Here is an 18744-nt window from a genome sequence, read left to right on the forward strand (position 1 = left end):
GTTCACTCAACAGAGCAGTTTCTCTGGGCAGCTCTGAACTTTCCCTTTCCCATAGCATCTTCTTCATCCTGGGTTCCAGATACCCCCTCACCAGAAAGATCTTTGACCCATACCATCAGGAATGTTCTCTTACCTAATGGGTATGTCCTGGCACATTTATTTTAGCTGCTAAGAAGGGCGAATGCTCTGAATAACATAAACCACAGAGGTGGACAGCCATGGTTTCTGAGTTTTTGAACTTGGAGGAACTAGAGCAGTGAAAGCGTCCAGGTGCAGGTATTTTTATAAGCCAATGCTAGGCAGTATGTGTCTGCACCAAAGATCGACAGACCCTTTCCTGGGAATTGAACAAGTTAACCACTGGTTCTTGAGCCAAGGAGGGCACGCATGGGAGAAAACTGGTTTTATGTGATTGGCGGGTGCTCGGAGCTAATAAAGCAGGAAGCAATTGTCTCTGAGAACAAGGTGAGAAGAAAGGCCACGCGAGACCCAAGAGGCTGCCAAGCGGTTGTGTGTCTCTGGCCTCCGAAGGCTGCTCCAGCAGGAAGGACACTGTTATTCTTGCATGTCCAGAGGCCACTGTGGTTCAACCTGCTGGCCCCGCTTAAGGGCCGAGGAGTCCTTGCCGCGCCTGCAGCTGTAGCACGGGCGAGCGTCCCGCTTCATTGATGTGTGTGCCATGTCCTTCCTGGGGACAGGGGACAGAAGTTGTCGCATGCTTGCCTGTCCTTCCCTCACCTATTAGGTGTCTGCACCAGGAACCCATGTGTGTTGAGGGGAGACCTGGGCCTGGGCTGATTTGCCTACAAGCTGGTGCTGGAAGGTTCCTGGTCAGGATGGCGGGTCGGGGGTTGTGGTTGGAGCCAGCTTTAGGACTGGATTTTTCTTGCAGCTTTTCTTCTCCTGAAAGAGAATTTGCTGAGACCCAAGGGCTCTGCCCACCCAGCTTTCGTGTTCACAGCCTCTCCTCCCAAGGCCGACTCCAGATTCCAGGTCAGTGGCTGCAGCCATTCTGCAAAGCCCCGGCAGGACGCTGGGCTGTTCAGGCCACGGTGATGATCTGCAAGGGTGGGTGAAGCAAGGTGGAGAGAAGAAAATCCACCTGTGTCACTGTAAGGCTGCAAACGAGAGCCCATCCCCCAGGGGCTGTGGTGCATGGGGCCTCTGGCAGATCCAGCAGCAGCCTGGCTCGGGCTCAGGGAACACCTCTGAGCTCTTCTTCCTGGTTTGCAAAAGTCCAGCAACTTTCCTTCTTTATTCAGTAAACAGAATAATGTTTCCTGCAGGTCGATACCGAGTTCCTACAGGGCCACTGCTCAAGCCTGGGTCCTTTTTCCTCCTTGTCCTCTTTTGTCATTAGATCCAAGGATTCAGCCTGCTTCATTTTCTCCTTCAACCAGGCTTTGCTCACATTAACCCATTAGTGATGGTGTGAATTCAACTCCCCTGACTACTGATCCTATTATAGCGAAACAACAGGAAACAAGGGACTCTGCATGTTTCTGAGCTGGACACTGTCTCAGGGCTTCATGTAATATGGATTAATTGTCATCGTACCTGGCGCGGTTCTTCCTGGTGTTCTTTGGTTGGAAATCTGGTGAGGTGTTCCCTCGGCAGGTGGGAGGCACAGGCGTTTCTTTGGGGTTTGTTAGGACTGGGAGACACAGATCCAGGAAGCACTTGAATTGTGTTGCCATGGATGACAAAGTGGGAGAGGCTCATAAAGGCAACCCCTCGAGGCCACACTTAGTTACACGAGCTGTTTGTCAGGAACTAGGATTGGATCAGTTGGCAATGAAGAGACTGGTTAGGCAAGGACAGGGTGGGTTGGGGTCTGAAGCGGTTGCACATTTCCAAGAGGGACAGCCTTGAGACCACAGGTGGCAGCTGGTGCGTGTCTTTTAAGAAAGGCTGGTGTCCTTGGGTTTGGTGTAGGTCCCAGAAAGTTCAAATTTTTGGTTGGGCAGGAACGTGTCTGAGACTCCTTTTTTGTTTCCTGAACCAGGGTCACTCATCATGAACCAAGTTTGTCATCACTGTCCCCATTTCCAAATGATCTGTCAGCTTGTACTCTGAGGAGGCGGAAGAGGCCAGACTGGCTGAGTGGCCCCCTCGGCTCCCAGGCGCCCCCTAGTCAGAGCAGAGAAGCAGTTACCTGGCTCTCTGGGGACACGTGGTATTCGGGGTGGGTGTGGCTGAAGGCGGAGTGGTCCTGACAGCCTCCGTTGACACCCTTGCACCACACTTTCCTGAACGCCTTGCATCCTGATCTGAGCTTGATCATCCTGACCTCCCCCCACCCCCAACATTCTGCTGAAGTTCACAAGGCTGTGCAGTGAAAACGGACAGAAATTCTACCAGGAGCTTTGTCCTACAGATCAACCTTCAAGGTAACCTCCCAACTTTGTTGGCAAGCCTGAGGGGGGAGGTCAGCCTCCTCCTGGACCCCCACAGCCTCTGTGTCCACCCGAAGTCCCCGCCCCTCCCCTCCCCTTCCCCATCCTGTCCCCTGTACCCACAGAGCACATGCTGAAACGCTGGTTCATGGGTCCCCTTCTTTCCTAGCATCTCCAGTGGCTCTCTTTGTCCGAGGATAATCAAGAGGACCTGGCAGAGGTCAGGACCTGCCTCCCTCTGTTGGCACCCTGCTCACAGCTCTTCTATCTCAACAGGCAACAGGCAATGCTTCCCTCTGCCCATCTCCTCCTCCTGTCAATGCCTGGGAAGCTGACCCCTCAAGCCCCAAACACAGCCTGTCAGCCAAGTGTCTAAAGGATCTCATGCATGCAGGTTCTCCTTGTCCTGACTGCAGACCCCAGACCCTGGGGAAGGGGTGGCTCTCTGTTGTGTCTCCTGCATCCTGAGGCTTCCAACATATAGCTGATGTCCAGTTCTGAGTAGGGTGGATGGAAAGTCTTTCCCAGAAGAAACAGCTTCTTAAAAATCATTCCTTCAGCTACTGACAAATATGAGCCACGGGCAGAGGGCTTGCCTTGACCTCATACCAACTCATTGCTTAAACACCAAATCCTGGGGGGGGTGTTATTTCTGCTCCTGTGACCCCTCTCTGAGACAGCAGCTGAGAGCTGGCCAAATTGCAAATGCTGCTTTGCCAGCAAGGCTGCTTTCAATTCCCATCTTGGTTAGAAGGTCCAGTCGGTGTGCAATGTCTGTGGGGTTGTTGGAAAACTGGATGAAGAGGTGAATTGTCGGTGTTTTAAAAAAACCACCTGATCTCACAGTGTTAGACTTAAAACCCTGTGATACACTGAGACTGGAAGGCAGTATGCTTGGTTCCTAGCTGGCAAGGAATAGGAAAGAGTTTAAATCAACAAACAAACCACAATGCACTTTGTGAGTTTCACCATTTATCTGCCTCTGGCGCAAATCATTTTTATTTTCATCATTTTCCTCCCATATACAACAGAATTATTTTCAGTATTAATCATGAGTAGAAAAAATAATGGTCAGTAAAGTCAGTGAAATTTCTATTCAACTTTGTATATAGATCCATTCCAGAAATAAGAAAATCATGTAAAATGAAAACATCTATAAAAAGTACAGTTCAGACACTGACTAAATCACACCACTGATGTAACGTTTTGTTTTCCTGATTCACCCTCGAGTTTTAAAACAAATAACTGATCAATAAAAAAGAGTAAATGTTAACTTTCAAGTTATTATTAAAAATCAGTAAACTGGTTTCTGTGTGAACAAACATTTTATATATCATGGTTCATGCTCTTAAATTTCACCAAACTCTGAATACAAATGAAAAGGCCAAGGAGTCACATGATTGGCAAAAGTGAAGACACACCTTCTGCTTCTTTGTCTTTACAACAGCTGCCTATCACTGTTTAGTCTGAAGTTTAAACACAGAAATATTTAAATACTACAGGAGTTCCTGTCGTGGCACAATGGAAATGAATCCGACCAGGAACCATGAGGTTTCGGGTTTGATCCCTGGCCTCATTCAGTGGGTTAAGGATCCGGCATTGTCATGAGCTGTAGTGTAGGTTGCAGACGCTGCTTGGATCTGGCGTTGCTATGGCTCTGGTGTAGGCCGACAATTATAGCTCCAATTTGACACCTAGCCTGGGAACCTCCATATGCCACGGGTGTGGCCCTAAAAAGACAAAAAAAAAAAAAAAAAAGGAGTTCCCATCGTGGCGCAGTGGTTAACGAATCCGACTAGGAACATGAGGTTGCGGGTTCGGTCCCTGCCCTTGCTCAGTGGGTTCACCATCCGGCGTTGCCGTGAGCTGTGGTGTAGGTTGCAGACGTGGCTCGGATCCTGCGTTGCTGTGGCTCTGGTGTAGGCCGATGGCTACAGCTCCGATTAGACCCCCAGCCTGGGAACCTCCACATGCCGCGGAAGCGGCCCAAGAAATAGCAAAGACAAAAAAAAAAAAATTAAATACTGCAAGTTAACTGACTGTACCTGAAGGGAGCTTGAAGAATTCTGAAGGGACACAACCTTGCCCTGGAAATAAGGAGGAAGAGCTGCATTTGTGAATGTTAATGAAGGTGGCTTGGCGTTCTCTCAGTTAATTTCTACAAAGGTGAGTAAGGTGCAGAACCAAACAGCAAAAAAGTTACGGTCTAAAATTGCCATCTTTAGGGGATTCAGACAACTTTTTCATGTAGTAGAAAGTGCTAATCGGAAGCTTATGTACCTGTAATCACCATTATCACTGGGTCGCCCAACAAACTCTCCTACAGCTCTCAGCTTTGGAATGACAGTAGTTGGGACTAAAAGTTGGAAATTTGTGACCTGGCTGACAGATGTCAGAAACTGCATATTCCTTTTTGGGGGGAGGGTGGGGGGGGTGGGGGGCAAGCCCAGGACCCATGGAAGTTCCTGGGCCAGAGAATGAACCTACACTGTGGCATGATCCAAGCTGCTGCAGAGACAACGCTGGATCCTTAATCTGCTGTGCCACAAGAGAACTCCTGGAAATTTCATATTCTTATTAGAGATATAAACTAACATTTTCATACTGACATTACAGGTATTGTTAGGTTACGGATTAGAGAACTAGGATGCACTTTCAGAAATAAAAGAGATTTTAAAAATCCTTGCAGTATTCAAGTCTGGTCTTTCACCTAGTTTATTAAGCCATCTCCTTTCTTGCTTTGGAAAGAATGGTTGGGAAAGTGAGCACTAGGCGTGATCTGTTTTAGAGGTGAAGTTGGTGCCTACTGTTAACTAATCACAGAGATGCTGTAGGACAACCCTTCCCCAGACTCCCTGGTGGGGGCTGAAGGATGGGGCTCCATCCTCATTGCGGCCTCTTTGTCTTGCTCACAGTTCCGTGCAGAAGTGGATTGAGGTTCCTTCCATCTTTTGCTTGTAAATTTCATCAAACCTCTCCTTCTGAGCCACAGTGAAGTGGTTTTTCCAATCCCCCACGGTTCCTAGAAGGGGAAAGCTCAGATGAGTGTTAATGGTTGGGCGTCTCAAGGGCTTGAGTGAAGAGTGGGGGTTCATGTTGAGGTTGCACCAGCCTCACCCCACATCCTCTGGGAACACCTGTCCTCCACCCACTGGGCAGAGATGTGGCCTGGGGCGTGGGGGTGCTGTGCAGGGGGCTGGGCTCCTGATCAGTGACCGTCCACTCAAAGGTGCTGGCAGTCTGGCCCCACCAGAGGTCAGTTTACACAGAGGCTGACCACAGAGAAGAAAGGGCCAGCTTTTGACCACATGGCAGAGCCTCCAAATGTCCACTGAGTAAAAGAAGACACAAGGAGTAATGTCCTGTCTGATTTCATCAATGGGGAGTCAGACCACAGGCCCACAGGGTAGTGACAGAAATAAACATAGTGGGGGTGTTCCTGTCATGGCTCAGTGGAAATGAACCCGACTAGTACCCATGAGGACATTAGTTCGATCCCTGGCCTCACTCAGTGGGTCAGCAATCCAGCATTGCCATGAGCTGTGGTGTAGGTCACAGACAAGGCTAGGATCCCACGTTGCTGTGGCTGTGGTGTAGGCCGGCAGCTGTAGCTCTGATTCGACCCCTAGCCTGGGAACCTACATATGCTGCAGGAGTGGCCCTAAAAAGCAAAAAAAAAAAAAAAAAGAAAGAAAGAAAGAAAGAAAGAAAGAAAGAAAGAAAGAAATGAGCACAGTGGTTGCCTTGAGGGTCAGTGATGGACTGAAAAGGGGAAGGAGAAGGAACTTTCTGGGGTGAAGAAAATGTTCAACTTCTTGATTAGGGTGCTGGTTATGTGGGTGAATCCATTCAGCAAAAGCAGTTGAAGTGCACACTTCGGTTCACCGCATGTAAGTTCCATCTCAATGAAAAAAGACCTTTGGAAAAATATAAATGAGATATATTTTTCACCAAACAGTAACGATGAAAATAATTTTTTTTTCTAGCGGCATGTGGGAGTTCCTGAACCAGGGATAGAATCTGAGTTGCCATAGAGACAAGCCAGATCCTTAACCCAAGGAGCCCCAAGGCAACTCCTTATATTACTTTTTAAATTGCAAAGCTGGAGCAGGAGGGAGGGGGATGGACTGTGAATCTGGGGTTAATAGATGCAAACTATTGCCTCTGGAATGGATAAGCAATGAGATCCTGCTGTATAGCACTGGGAACTCTATCTAGTCACTTGCGATGGAGCATGATGGAGGAGAATGTGAGAAAAAGAATGTATAAATGTATGTATGTCTGGGTCACTTTGCTGTACAGTAGAAAATTGACAGAACACTGTAAACCAGCTATGATGGAAAAAATAAAAATCATTAAAACAAACAAAAAACATTAGCTGAGCCAATTCGAATTCTTCTTGGGAATTGGAACTAAGAAATCATAGAGTAGGGGGCCGTTCCAGCAGTGGTTGTACTGAAAATCATGATGCTGACCCACAAGCAGCCAGGTGATGAGCAGACGCTATAAATTTGGAAGAAGGTAACGGGCAGGAAGCTGGGCATTAGAGAGAGGCCCTCATCCTGGAAGGGGTGGAACCTTAGAGCAAAGAGCCAGAGCCTGCTGCTGCCCGCCCCAACCTTGGACCCAGGGCACCCAGGCTGCACCAGTCCTCACAAGGACTCTCTCCCCTGGGACATCAAGGTCCACCCTGATGAGCAGCGGACTCGATGCCCAGCCCAGACGTGCTGTCCTGGAGCTGATGAAACCTAATGCCTTCGTGCCCAGTGGCAGATGCCAAGCTCCCAGGCACCCTGAGTGTTTGGTTGCCCTTGAATTTGCTGCCCACCAACCTTTTCTCATGAAGGGGGAGATAGACTGGTCCAGGATCCACTTGGGCGCCGAGGAATGGTTTGTCATGGGATTTGCCTTCATCTTCTCAAACGACGTCTCCTGGACGATTCTGTCCAGCACGGGTCCATCCAGGTTCTTTCCCATGAACTGCATCACCTTCTGAATTTCCTGCTTCGGGTTCTGTGGTGAGGGGGAACATCGCATTGGAGGGAGGAGGGTGTCCAAAGGATGCACTTAAATTCCCCAGGGCATCCCTCCCAGATGTTAGCCTGGACACAGCTTCCGGGTCCCCAGGCGCCTGGGGGCATGCAGTCCTCTACCTGCATGGCCTCCACTCACCCTCTTGATGTCCTCGTAGAAGAGGAAGAGGACCTGGAATTTCTTTCTTATCTCCCACCAGCCTTTCACGTGCTCAAACCAGGAGCCCCAGGCCACTGGAAGACATATGACACACTCAGCTGATGTGGGATCAAAATCCAAGAGGGGTTATTTACTTGGCGTGTTGGGAGAGACAAAAAGTCATGGGTTGGATATACCCTAAGAGTCCTGGTCTGCTTGTTTCGGAGGGTGAAGTGGAATGAGGCAGCCTTGGGGGGAACCTCTCCCAACATGAGTGCCAATGTGGCCTCGGTTTATGACGTGCAGTCACAGATGCCCTGGTGTCAGGACAGGAGCCCTTTGGGGTCAGGTGACCCGGAATAAAGGCTTCTGAGTCAGGTGGGGATGTTTGCTGTGGCTGTGGGAGGCCGAGGGAGCCCTGGGAGTCTGTGTGCGTGGTGCCCAGGCCGAGCCTGGTGCCATGGGGACGCAGAGGTGGGGATCTCCCTACCTTTCCCGCTGACTGAGGTTTCAAAGTACTCCTCCCAGGTGCCTGGGTCAGGGAGGGTCTGGTTCATCCTTTGGAAGTGGAAGTAGGACACCATACAGTCCTTGGCATTTCGGGCAACATAGAGGAACTGGGGTACGAAGAGGGGGGATAAAGATGGCACTGGATCCGAGCCACACCTGCAACCTACACCACAGCTCATGGCAACACCAGATCCTTAACCCACTGAGTGAGGCCAGGGATGGAACCCGCATCCTCACGGATACTAGGTCAGGTTCTTAACCCGCTGAGCCACAGCGGGAACTCCTAAAGCTACTTCTTCTGTCTCCTTCAACTCTGCCTTCAAGCTTCTACTTGGCATCGGTGTACAGAGACCGCTGAGATTTTGGCAACACACTCTGCTCTGTGCCAGGAATTTCCCCAATGCCAGCAACCCCCATCAGCATCCTCTCCCCATCCCCCCACGCAGTCACTGCCTCCCCACGTCTCCCCCTCTGTCCCCAAATTCAGGCTGGCCTTTGTCTCCCGTCTTGTACGACATGCTCTCTTGTTGCCCATGAGTTCTCAGGACTCAGGTCGGGAAGCATGGGGGGGGGGTGAGGGGGTTTTGGAGATATCAGTTACCTTGCAGTTGTTTTCCCAGAAGGACGGAGGCAGCAGCTGGGTGGGAAGGTGGGTCCTTAGCACCCGTGGAGAGGGCATCGCTGCGGCTCTGTCCACACCTTCCGAGTGGGTTGAGAGGACAGGCCTCTGTAAGTAAGTACTGCCTGGGACCTTTTGTCCGGGCTCTGTGCAGGCTGCCCTGCCCCATCCTTCCCTGCCTGGCCCTAGACATGGGGGACTTTGCGATGGGAGCCCGGGTATTACCTGCACGTGGACGCCCACAGCTGAGAGCTGCAGGGGGCTGAGAGGCCGTGTGCGGTCAGTTTGAGGATGGGGGACGTGCCATTGTGGCAGAGCTGGGACAGCTCACGGGCCCCGCCCCAGCCAGCCCCTCTGGGTGCCTGATGGCCTGATTCCTGCCCTCCCTTCAGACACTGACTGGGCTCCTGCTCTGTGTGCTCCTCCTGTCACTCTGAGGTGGGGGGTGGGGGGCAGAGTCAAGGGGCACGTCCTCTAGAGGCCCCTATGATCTGTGAGGCTGGACACGGGTCCTTGTGCAGCATCCACATCCAGATGCATGGCCCAAGGACGGAGCCCTAAGGGGGACCCTGGACACTGGGAGATGATGGGTTAGTGCATGTTCCCTGGTCTGACCAATGTGCGGCCCTGGGGACGTGGCTCTTGGTAAGGGGGAGACTGGGTGTGCGTGGGAGCAGGGGTGGGGGGACACACTGCTCCTCCCTCTTCATCTTGTTGAAAAGCTAACACTGCTCCAAAAAGTAAGTTTTTTTTTCTTTTTTTCCTTTTAGGTCTGAACCCACAGCATACGGAGGTTCCCAGTCTTGGGGTCAAATTAGAGCTGCAGCTGCCAGCCTACACAGCCACAGCAATGTGGGATCCTTAACCCACTGAGCAAGGCCAGGGATCAAACCTGCATCCTCATGGATCCTAGTGGTTCCATGAAGGAAACTCCCCCCAAAGTAAAGTCTTAATAAAAGAAAAAGAAGGGATCAGAGCAGTGAGGGGGCTCTCACCAGAGGGCTGGGGTGGCCGCGCCCAATCTAGGAAGGGGTGGCGGTGCTGGATGGTGACCCGCTGGCACCTCTCCACATCCCCGCCCTGCTCGATCATGTCCACAATCTCTTGGATCCACGTGGTCCCTGCCGCCCAGACGGAGGTATGAAAGCAGAAGCATGTTAGATGACCCCCCCCTTCCCCCCACTGGCCTGTGTAGACTGACTGGCATTTGGGCCAGGATCCTGCTGGCTGTGAGAACAGACACCCACGGGGGAGGAGTCAGGGGATCTCTAGGGAGAGGGGAGCCCAGAGCCCAGCAGGTTGTGCCTCCGAAGCCATAGTGCTTCCCCAAAAACCCAGGGGTCCAGGCTTCCTCTGGAGCAGGGCCCCTCAAAGGTGCCAACATCCTGTCAGGGGTTCTGTGACATGGGTAGCCCTGCTGACCGGGCCCACAGCCACCTGACTTGGGATAGGTGCAGATGAGGAGGTCATCTGGCTGGGCCTCGAAGCCCTGGATCTGGCTCCAGTTGTCCACGGTGGTGGCAGGCAGAGGAACCCCTGCCACCTCCCTCAGGGGTGGCCGTGTCCCCGCTGCGGTTGCCAGGGCCATGGTCTCCTAGGACAGGAGGGGAGTCCCTATGGGCAGAGAACACAGGAGATCTTATTTAAAATTGTGGCAAAGTATACATAGCACAGAACTGACCATTTTAGCCATTTTTCAGTGAACAATTCAGTAACATCAAGTTATTGCGCAACCATCACCAACATTCATCTCCAGAACGTCTCGCTTTTCCAAAAAGAAACAGCCTGTTAAACACTCACTCCACTCCTCCAGCCCTGCCCCCACCACCCACTTCTGTCTCTATGAACATAACAACGCCTCTAGGGAACTCATAAAATGGAATCCTTGGGGACTGGCTTATTTCACTCAGCATAGTGTCCTCCAGGTTCATCCTCGTTGTAGCAGGTGTCAGAATTTCCTTCTTTTTTTGAGGGTGAATAGCAGTTCCTGTGTAAATTGGCCATACGTTACCCATTCTGTCCAGGCACACTTGGGTGGCTTCCAGCTTTTGGCTGTTGTGAATATGCTGCTGTGAACATGGGTGTGCAAATCTCTCTTCAAGACCCTGCTTTCCGTTCTTTTGGGTAAACACATGGAAGTGGGATTGCTGGACCATATCATAATTCAATGTTTAATATTTTGGGAACTTTCTCTACCAGTTGCCTCAGTGGTGGCAACATTTTACATTCCCACCAGTGGCACGTAAGGCTTCTAATTTGTTCACATCCTCATCCACACTTGTTATTTTTTGTTGTTTAAAACATTTTATCATAGGGTGGGTATGAGGTGACATCTAGTAGTGCTTTTGAGTGTCACTGCCCCAATGACTGGTGATGCTGAGAATCTTTGTGTAGGCCCTTCAGCGGATGGCTACTTAAATCCTTTGTCCATTTTTTTTTTGTCTTTTTAGGGCTGAATCCACAGCATACGGAGGTTCTCAGGCTAGGGGTTGAATCGGAGCTGCAGATGCCAGCCTACTACACCACAGCCACAGCAATGCAGAATCCGAGCCACATATGTGACCTACACCATTGCTCATGGCAACGCTGGATCCTTAACCCACTGGGTGAGGCCAGGGATCGAACCTGTGTCCTCATGGATACTAGTCAGATTTGTTTCTGCTGAGCCACGATGGGAACTCCCTTTGTCCATTTTTGAATCAGGTTGTTGGTTTTTCGTTGTTCTACAGGGTGACTTTTGAATGCGCAAATAGAGGAAGGCAGAAGGAGTGAGCATGGTGACCACAGGATAATGTGGGTGCACAGACATTTCTACTGATCATAGCTGAAACCTAACAGTTACCCAACACCTAAGTCTGCCTGTGCTGGGTTGAGAGCCTTATGGGCATCCACCCATTTTAACTCTTGCATAGAATGTTAGAGCTGGAAGTCTTCCAGACAATGTGGCAGAAATGGTCACTGGCAAGTGAGTGCCAGCCAGGTGAGTACTTGGCCTTTGTGCCCAGGAGAGAGGCCTCAAGAGAGAGGAGGCCCGCCCACCCTTGGCCTCCAGCCCCCCTGGGCTTTGAGAAAATGCATTTCCTCTGTTTAAGCCCCTCAGTCGGTGGTGTGTTGTGAGGTCATCCTGAGTGGGCTGATACCTCTGAGTGGAGCTTAGAAACCTACTGTTTATTAGGAAAACTGGTAAATGGTGGAAAAGAATAAATGGTTCATCTTGACTTTCCTTTATGAACTGTAATGCTGAATGCAGATAAAAGAAGTGTCTCTTCGTAGAATTAGTCCAGCAAACAGGTGAATCATAAATTATAGAACTGGGAAGTCTTCTGCAGCCCTAAATGGTGACAGAATTCAGGTATTTAACATTCATGGCTCCTAGCTTTGTGGAAAGAAAGATGCTTGGCGTGGCACTTGTTACCTACGAAGTGGATCTGCCTGACACTGAACCCAATTCTGACTAAGCCCTGGAATCCAAGCACCAATTTACAGAAAATGCAGAGAACAGGGCACAATGTTAAAACACCCCACGGGGAAGCAGTTAGCAAAATACAGACCTTGTGAATGTCTGCAGGACAAGAATATACTATCTTCAAATGACCTGCAAGGGAAGTAAAAAAAAAAAAAAAAGACAAAGAGGAACCTATAGATTAAAAACAACAACAAAAACTAAAAGAGCAAAATCTTTTTTTTTTGTTTGTTTGTTTTTTTTTTGTTTTTTTTTTGCCTTTACTAGGGCCACTCCTGTGGCATATGGAGGTTCCCAGGCTAGGGGTCGAATCAGAGCGTAGTCGCTGGCCTGCGCCAGAGCCACAGAAACGCAGGATCCGAGCCGCGTCTGCAACCTACACCACAGCTCACGGCAATGCCGAATGGTTAACCCACTGAGCAAGGGCAGGGACCGAACCCGCAACCTCATGGTTCCTAGTCGGATTCGCCAACCACTGCGCCACGACAGGAACTCCCCATATTTAGCAATTTCAAAAAGCAAATTAACTAGAAAGACAAACATCATATGATAGCACTTATATGTGAGATCTAAAAAAAGATACAAAGGAACTTATTTATAAGACAGAAAGAGGCTCACAGACCTGGAAAACAAACATGCGGTTACCAAAGGGGTAAATTAGGAGGTTGGGATTAGCATATACACAGTACTGTACATAAAATAGATAACCAAGGACCTACTGTATAGCACAGGGAACTCTACTCAATATTTTATAATAACCCTATAAAGGAAAAGAATCTGAAAAATAATATATATGTATAACTGAATCACTTTGCTGTACACCTGAAATTAACAAATTTAAATTAAATTTAAATTTAAATTTAATTGTAAATCAACTATACTTCAATAAAATAAAAAAATGTTTAAAAGTGAATTAACTATGGATGCAACTAGGGAGTCTCATGCTGTGAAGGAACTCAGAAAGAGAAAGACAAATACCATGTGATATCCCTTCTATGTGGAATCTAAAATATGGCACAAATGAACCTATTTACAAAATAGACTCACAGACATGGAGAGCAGACTTGTGGTTGCCAAGGGGCGGGGGATGGAGAGGGACGGACCAAAGGGGAGTTTGGGGTTAGTAGATGCAAACTATTGCATTGGGAATGGATAAGCAAGGAGGTCCTACTGTATAGCACAGGGAACTATGTCCAATCTCTTGGGAAAAAACATGATGGAAGATTCCTTTCTCATAAGAAAGGAAATGTATATTATGTATGACTGGGTCACTCTGCTGTACAGCACAAATTGGTGCAACATTGTAAAGCAACTATATTTTAATAAAAAAGAAGTGAATTAATAATATGGAATCTAGGAGTTCCCTGGTGGCCTAGTGGGTTAAGGAACTGGTGTCACTGCAGTGGCTCCCGTAGCTGCTGTGGTGCAGGGTGGAGTCCTGGCCGGGTAATTTTTGTATGCTTCAGGTGCAGCCCAAACAAACAAAAAGAAACCCAAAAGAATATGGAATGTAGGGGTGGTGTGGGAGGGGCTGGAACCCCTCAGCAGCAGGAGCGAGCCAAGTGTGCTCTGTGAACAGAGGTTTGGAGCTCAGAGCTGCATGCAGCAAGACTAGAAATGGGGCTGGAGACCAGGCGGGAAGGTGTCCCAGGGCCTCGCAGGAGCCTGACTTACCCGAAGGGCAGCGGGTCACCAGGGATCTCACAGTGGTGGGGGCGGAGCCAGGGGAGAGGGAGGAGCAGGTGTCACTTGGGGTGTGGGCTGCTGCCCAGAGAAGTAAGCAGGTTTAGGAGATGGAGCCCACAGAACCTAGTGATAACCTGGTGGGTGGGGTGTGGGTGGCTGGGGGCAAAGGTCGAGTTTGCATGTCTGCATTTCCTGTGGGTGCAGGGAGGCGTCCCAGGTCCTCACTGGGAAGGGGGAGGGGAGCGGCGTTAGTGATGTTAGCCCAGTCGAGCAGGGGGTGGAGCGGGAGGTCTGCGGTCCAGGTGGGCGGGGCCCGTAGACAAGGATGCCTGTGCACCAGCCGCCCTGGGTCAGCTTTGGGCACTGGGCCCGCGAGTCCTTAAGGGTCAGCCTGGCTGGACAGAGTGAGGGGTCAGGATCCTGACGGGCACGTTCAGGGGCCGGTGGAGGAAGAGGAGCGCCCAAACTGGTGCTTCAGGGGTTGCCCTGGGCTGCTCTGTGTGGTCGACCCTGCCTGTAGAGGGAACTGGGCAGGGGGAGGAGGAGGGGGAGGGCCCCATCACCTGCCCTCCCCCCAGGCCCCTTGCGGGGGAGGGGGGGTCTGTAATACTGTGATTTATTAAAAAATCTATATTCAGTCTTTGTTCACCATACTTGGCTCACAGCTCCCCAGACCCCTGTAATTTCCTAGGTTATCAGAGTAACCAGGGCAGTTACAATACTGGTTTTTTGCCCTTAGTTCTTGAAATACTTTCAGAGTGGGTGGGAGGAGGAGGTGTCCTGTTACTCATAACCAACCCCTCTAGAGCACGTTTGAGTTTATAATAATGAGGTGACACTTGGAACCCCTCCTTACTGGGGAACCAGCCATGAGCTTTCAGGGCTGGAAGCCCCTCCCTCAACCCCCGGAGAGGGGCTGGGGACTGAATCAAATCACCAGTGCGCAATGGTTCAATCAACCAGACTAGGACGAAGTGTCCAGAGAAGTCCCCGCGTCTGGGGTTCAGAGAGCTTGGGGGTGGTGCCCATGTGGAGGTTGGGGGGGAGGGTGGGCCGGTGGAGCAGGGTGCTGAGCCCTTCCCCAGGCCCAGCCTGCGCCTCTCTCCCACAGGGCTGTCCCCAGCTGAGTCCTTTTATACAGACTGGTCATCTTTCCTGAGTTCTGTGAGCCATCCCAGAAATTAATAGAACCCGAGGAGGGGGCTGTGACAACCTGGCCTCTTGAAGCAGGGGCTGCAAGACTGAGCCCTTGGCCCATGGGGTCAGACGCCTCCAGGGGATGGTGTTGGGCAGGGCTGATTGATGGACCCTCCGAGCCGTGCAGGACAGTCTGAGAAGTTGCCTGACGTACAGCCTGCCTCCCCACTTCTGGTCACAGAAGTCCCCTGAGTTCTGAGAGGTGCAGGAAGAGAGAAACAGGGGAAGAGCTGTTCCCTCATAGCCACAGGGGCATAGGAGTTGGCCCTTGAGCTCCCAGCTGGATGTCTTTTCATGCTTCTAGGTCAGGCAGGCCCTGGCTCCAAGGGCAGAAACAATGGCTGCTACCATGGGATCCTGTAGCATTTTGTGGGTTAGTTCTGGTTCCCACCCCACTGTCCTGTGGTTCTATGTTTACACAGCTCACACCCCCATCCCCCCTGCAGTCCCAGCAAACGTCCCACAGCGGCTGGATGAGAGAGAGCCCTTGCTGGAAGTCATGGTCAAGGGGCAGAGCACCCGGGGGGTGGGGGGAGGAGCAGGGGAGCAAGCAGGGAGGGGGCTGTGGAGGAGGGGGAGGGGGCCCTGGGGAAAGGGGTGGGAGGGAGGGAGGGGGCTCTTGGGGAGGGGGAGGGAGGGAGGACTGTCATCATGGGGAGCCTTTTCCCTGGAGTCCTGATTTCTAGGTCCCAGTACCAGGAGGCTGGTGTCCTCCAGGTAAAGTACCTCCTGGCCTGAGTGCATCAGCCCTGTCACCACAGCCACTCCTACATTACTAAAGTGAAGATGAAAAAGTAAGTCGGTTAGTTAAGGATTTCTTTTAGGCCCTATTCTTACCTTCAGTTCCAGCTGAAACCCCGCAGCCCAAAGGCTGGCGGACCAAGGGTCAGTGAGCACAGAGGGCGTCTTCCAAGGAGGCCATGTGCTCCTGGACGGCAGTTGCCAAGGCTCAACTTTCCCCAAATTGGGGCGCTGGGGCCCTCTGCAGGGAGAGCCGGGGGGGGGGGAGGGGGGCCTTCCCCAAGGGGTCATCTGGAGCTTGGCTGTGAGGTGCACAGGGCGGCTGGCCCAGAAGCTGCCACCTTGGCACATTGATCATTTTGAAATAAAGTTACTTAGGAAACAGCCGATGGAAAAGGACAGCTTGACTCCCTTTGTCTCCCTGAAAACAGGAGAGAAATCTCCCCTGTGAAGGTGCCTCCCTGGACCAGGAGGTAGAAGGAGCCCCCCTCATCACCAGAGATGGAGATTCAGGGCTGTGAAGGTTGTAAACAAAGACCTAGTGAGGGAGTTCCTGACGTGGCTCAGCGGAAATGAACCTGACTAGTGTCCATGAGGATGTGGGTTCAATCCTTGGCCTCGCTCAGTGGGTTGGGGATCTGGCGTTATTGTGGCTGTGGTATAGGTCAGCAGCTGCAGATCCAGTTCAACCCCTAGCCTGGGAACTTCCGTATGCCGGGGGTTCAACCCTAAAAAGCAAAACAACAACAACAACAACAACAAAACTAGTGATTCCTCACCAATTTACCCGGAGCCCAAGCCCTTTATCTTGCTGGTTCTTCACAAATGTGTTGTTTCTTTGCTTAACATGTGTAAAAGCTGCCTGCTCTGGTCACTTCTTTCATCTCCTATGTTTCTTTCCTTCTTTCCTTCCTTCCTTCTCTCTCTCTCTTTCTTTCTTCTGCACTCACAGCATATGGAATTTCCCAGGCCAGGGATCCAACCTGAGCCACACCATTGACCAACATCGAATGCTTAACTGCTAGGCCACCAGGGAACTCCCATAGCCCGTGAATATCGATTCTGATAGCTCTGAAAAAATATGCAGAAGCTCTTTCAAAATTTACACAAAAGTTTTCAACTCCACCTACCAGTGCCTCCAACTAAGTGGGTTCTTTTCCTAAGGCGCTGACGTTCAAGACAAATGTAATTATCTCTTGTTTAATTTAATAACTAGAACGTGTTTTTCCTTTGATTCTTTTAGAATGCATGGTATTTCAGCTACTTTATGAGTTAGCTGTAGGCTTTTGTCCTGGTCTTGAAAACCCATTTTTCTTTCTTTTTTTTTTTTTTGGCCACACCAGAGGCATATGGAAGTTCCTGGGCCAGGGATTGAATCTGCATCTCGGCAGGGACCTGAGCTGAAGCGACCTGGATCCTTAACCTGCTGTGCCACAGTGGAAACTCCGGGAACATGTTTTCATGAGAAAGTGTCTTCCATGTTTCAAACTTCTGAATGATACTCTGGAGCAGAGTTGATTTTTAACTGAGGACTCGTGCACAGGCTTCTGTGTCCTGCTGTCACCTGATCCGTGACGAAAAGTGTGCCTTTTTGGGCAGAGAGAGGCCACGTGACCAAGAGCCCTGCAGATCTTGGGATGGGACCAACTTGCTTTCAGGATTTCTCAAATCGCTAGGTAATGTTTTACACACATAATGACATCATACAGTTGAGCAAAAGCAGAATACGTGACAGCGTATATGACAAAACAACATTTCAGTGAGACTCTGTATCTCTAACCACTGGGAGAGCTGCAGGGAAGGCTGAACCCCACATCATTGGCCGCCCCCAAACCCTCTCCAATGTTGGAGGGCACCCTGGGCCCCGTTGGTGAACAGTTAGAATCCACCTGACCCTCTAGAAACATTGTTTCTGCATCCTTGTTGTATGATGTGTTAAGATTAAAGCATAATTTGATCCTTGAGTGCAGAATCATTAAAAAAAAATGCATTTATTGGCGTTCCCATCGTGGCGCAGTGGAAATGAATCCAGCTAGCATCCATAAGGATGCAAGTTTGATTCCCGGCCTTGCTCAGTGGGTCAGGGACCTGGCATTGCCATGAGCTGTGGTGTAGGTCGCAGACGTGGCTCAGATCCTGTGCTGCTGTGGCTGTGGTGTCAGCTGGCAGCTGTAGCTCTGATTCAACCTCTAGTGTTGGAACCTCCATGTGCCCTGGGTATGGCCCTAAAAAGCAAAATAAATAAATAAATAAATAAATAAATAAATAAACCCCGCACTCCTCTTACAGAAGATCTGAACAGAAGTATTGCCAAAGAAGATGTACCAAAGCCAACAGGAATGCGAAAAGATGCTCAACATTGCTAATCATCAGGAAAATGCAAATCAAAACCTCATACCTGTCAGGATGGCTATTATCAAATCGACCACAAGTAACAAACATTGGTGAGACTGGGGAGAGAAGGGGACTGTTGGTGGCAACATAAACTGGTGTGGTTACTGAGGAAAACAGTATAGAGTTTCCTCCAGAAACTCAAAAACGAACTACCCTATGACCCAGCCATTTCCATTTGGGTATAGATCCAGAAGGAATTAAAAAAGGATATTGAGGCGCCATCTGCATCCCCACGGTTTTTTTTCTTTTTTTTAGAGCCTCACCCTCAGCATTTGGAGGTTCTCAGGCTAGGGGTTGAATCAGAGCTAGAGCTACCGGCCTACACCACAGCCACAGCAACACAGGATCCGAGCTGTGTCTGCCACCTACACCACAGCTCATGGTAACACCAGATCCTCCACCCACTGAGTGAGGCCAGGGCTTGAACATGAATCCTCATGGGTACTAGTTAGGTTCTTTACTGCCACGCCATGATGGGAACTCCCACCCCTGTGTTTATTGCAGCATCATTCACAGTAGCCAAGACATGGAAACAACCTAAGTGCTAAGTGTGCATGGACAGATGA

At 50.3% G+C, this 18744-nt stretch overlaps 1 protein-coding gene across 2 annotated transcripts; it reads right to left on the reverse strand.

Moving 5' to 3' along the window:
- Positions 1 to 5305: 5305 nt before the first annotated feature.
- Positions 5306 to 10285, reverse strand: LOC125127776 (sulfotransferase 1C2-like). Of its 2 annotated transcripts, none has more exons than XM_047781302.1 (7): positions 10135 to 10285; positions 9693 to 9818; positions 8680 to 8777; positions 8059 to 8185; positions 7569 to 7663; positions 7229 to 7409; positions 5306 to 5418 (listed from the first exon to the last, which is right to left on the reverse strand). In XM_047781302.1, exons 1-7 carry the CDS (start codon positions 10283 to 10285, stop codon positions 5306 to 5308), a joined length of 891 nt encoding a protein of 296 aa, XP_047637258.1. The 2 variants fall into 2 exon arrangements, with proteins under 2 accessions (XP_047637258.1, XP_047637257.1); XM_047781301.1 differs by having other exon boundaries at positions 8680 to 8822.
- Positions 10286 to 18744: the final 8459 nt, after the last annotated feature.

The sequence above is a fragment of the Phacochoerus africanus genome, chromosome 5 (assembly GCF_016906955.1).
Source record: "Phacochoerus africanus isolate WHEZ1 chromosome 5, ROS_Pafr_v1, whole genome shotgun sequence".
Taxonomy (NCBI): Eukaryota; Metazoa; Chordata; class Mammalia; order Artiodactyla; family Suidae; genus Phacochoerus; species Phacochoerus africanus.

Excerpts from the sequence above, each read along its gene's own strand:
- LOC125127776 (XM_047781301.1), bottom strand. The coding sequence starts at position 10,285 with ATGGCCCTGGCAACCGCAGCGGGGACACGGCCACCCCTGAGGGAGGTG. Across the intron at positions 9,819-10,134 it reads CTGCACCTATCCCAAGTCAG|GGACCACGTGGATCCAAGAG; the intron begins GTGGCTGTGGGC and ends TCTGGGCGGCAG. Across the intron at positions 7,410-7,568 it reads TCTACGAGGACATCAAGAGG|AACCCGAAGCAGGAAATTCA; the intron begins GTGAGTGGAGGC and ends CCCTCACCACAG.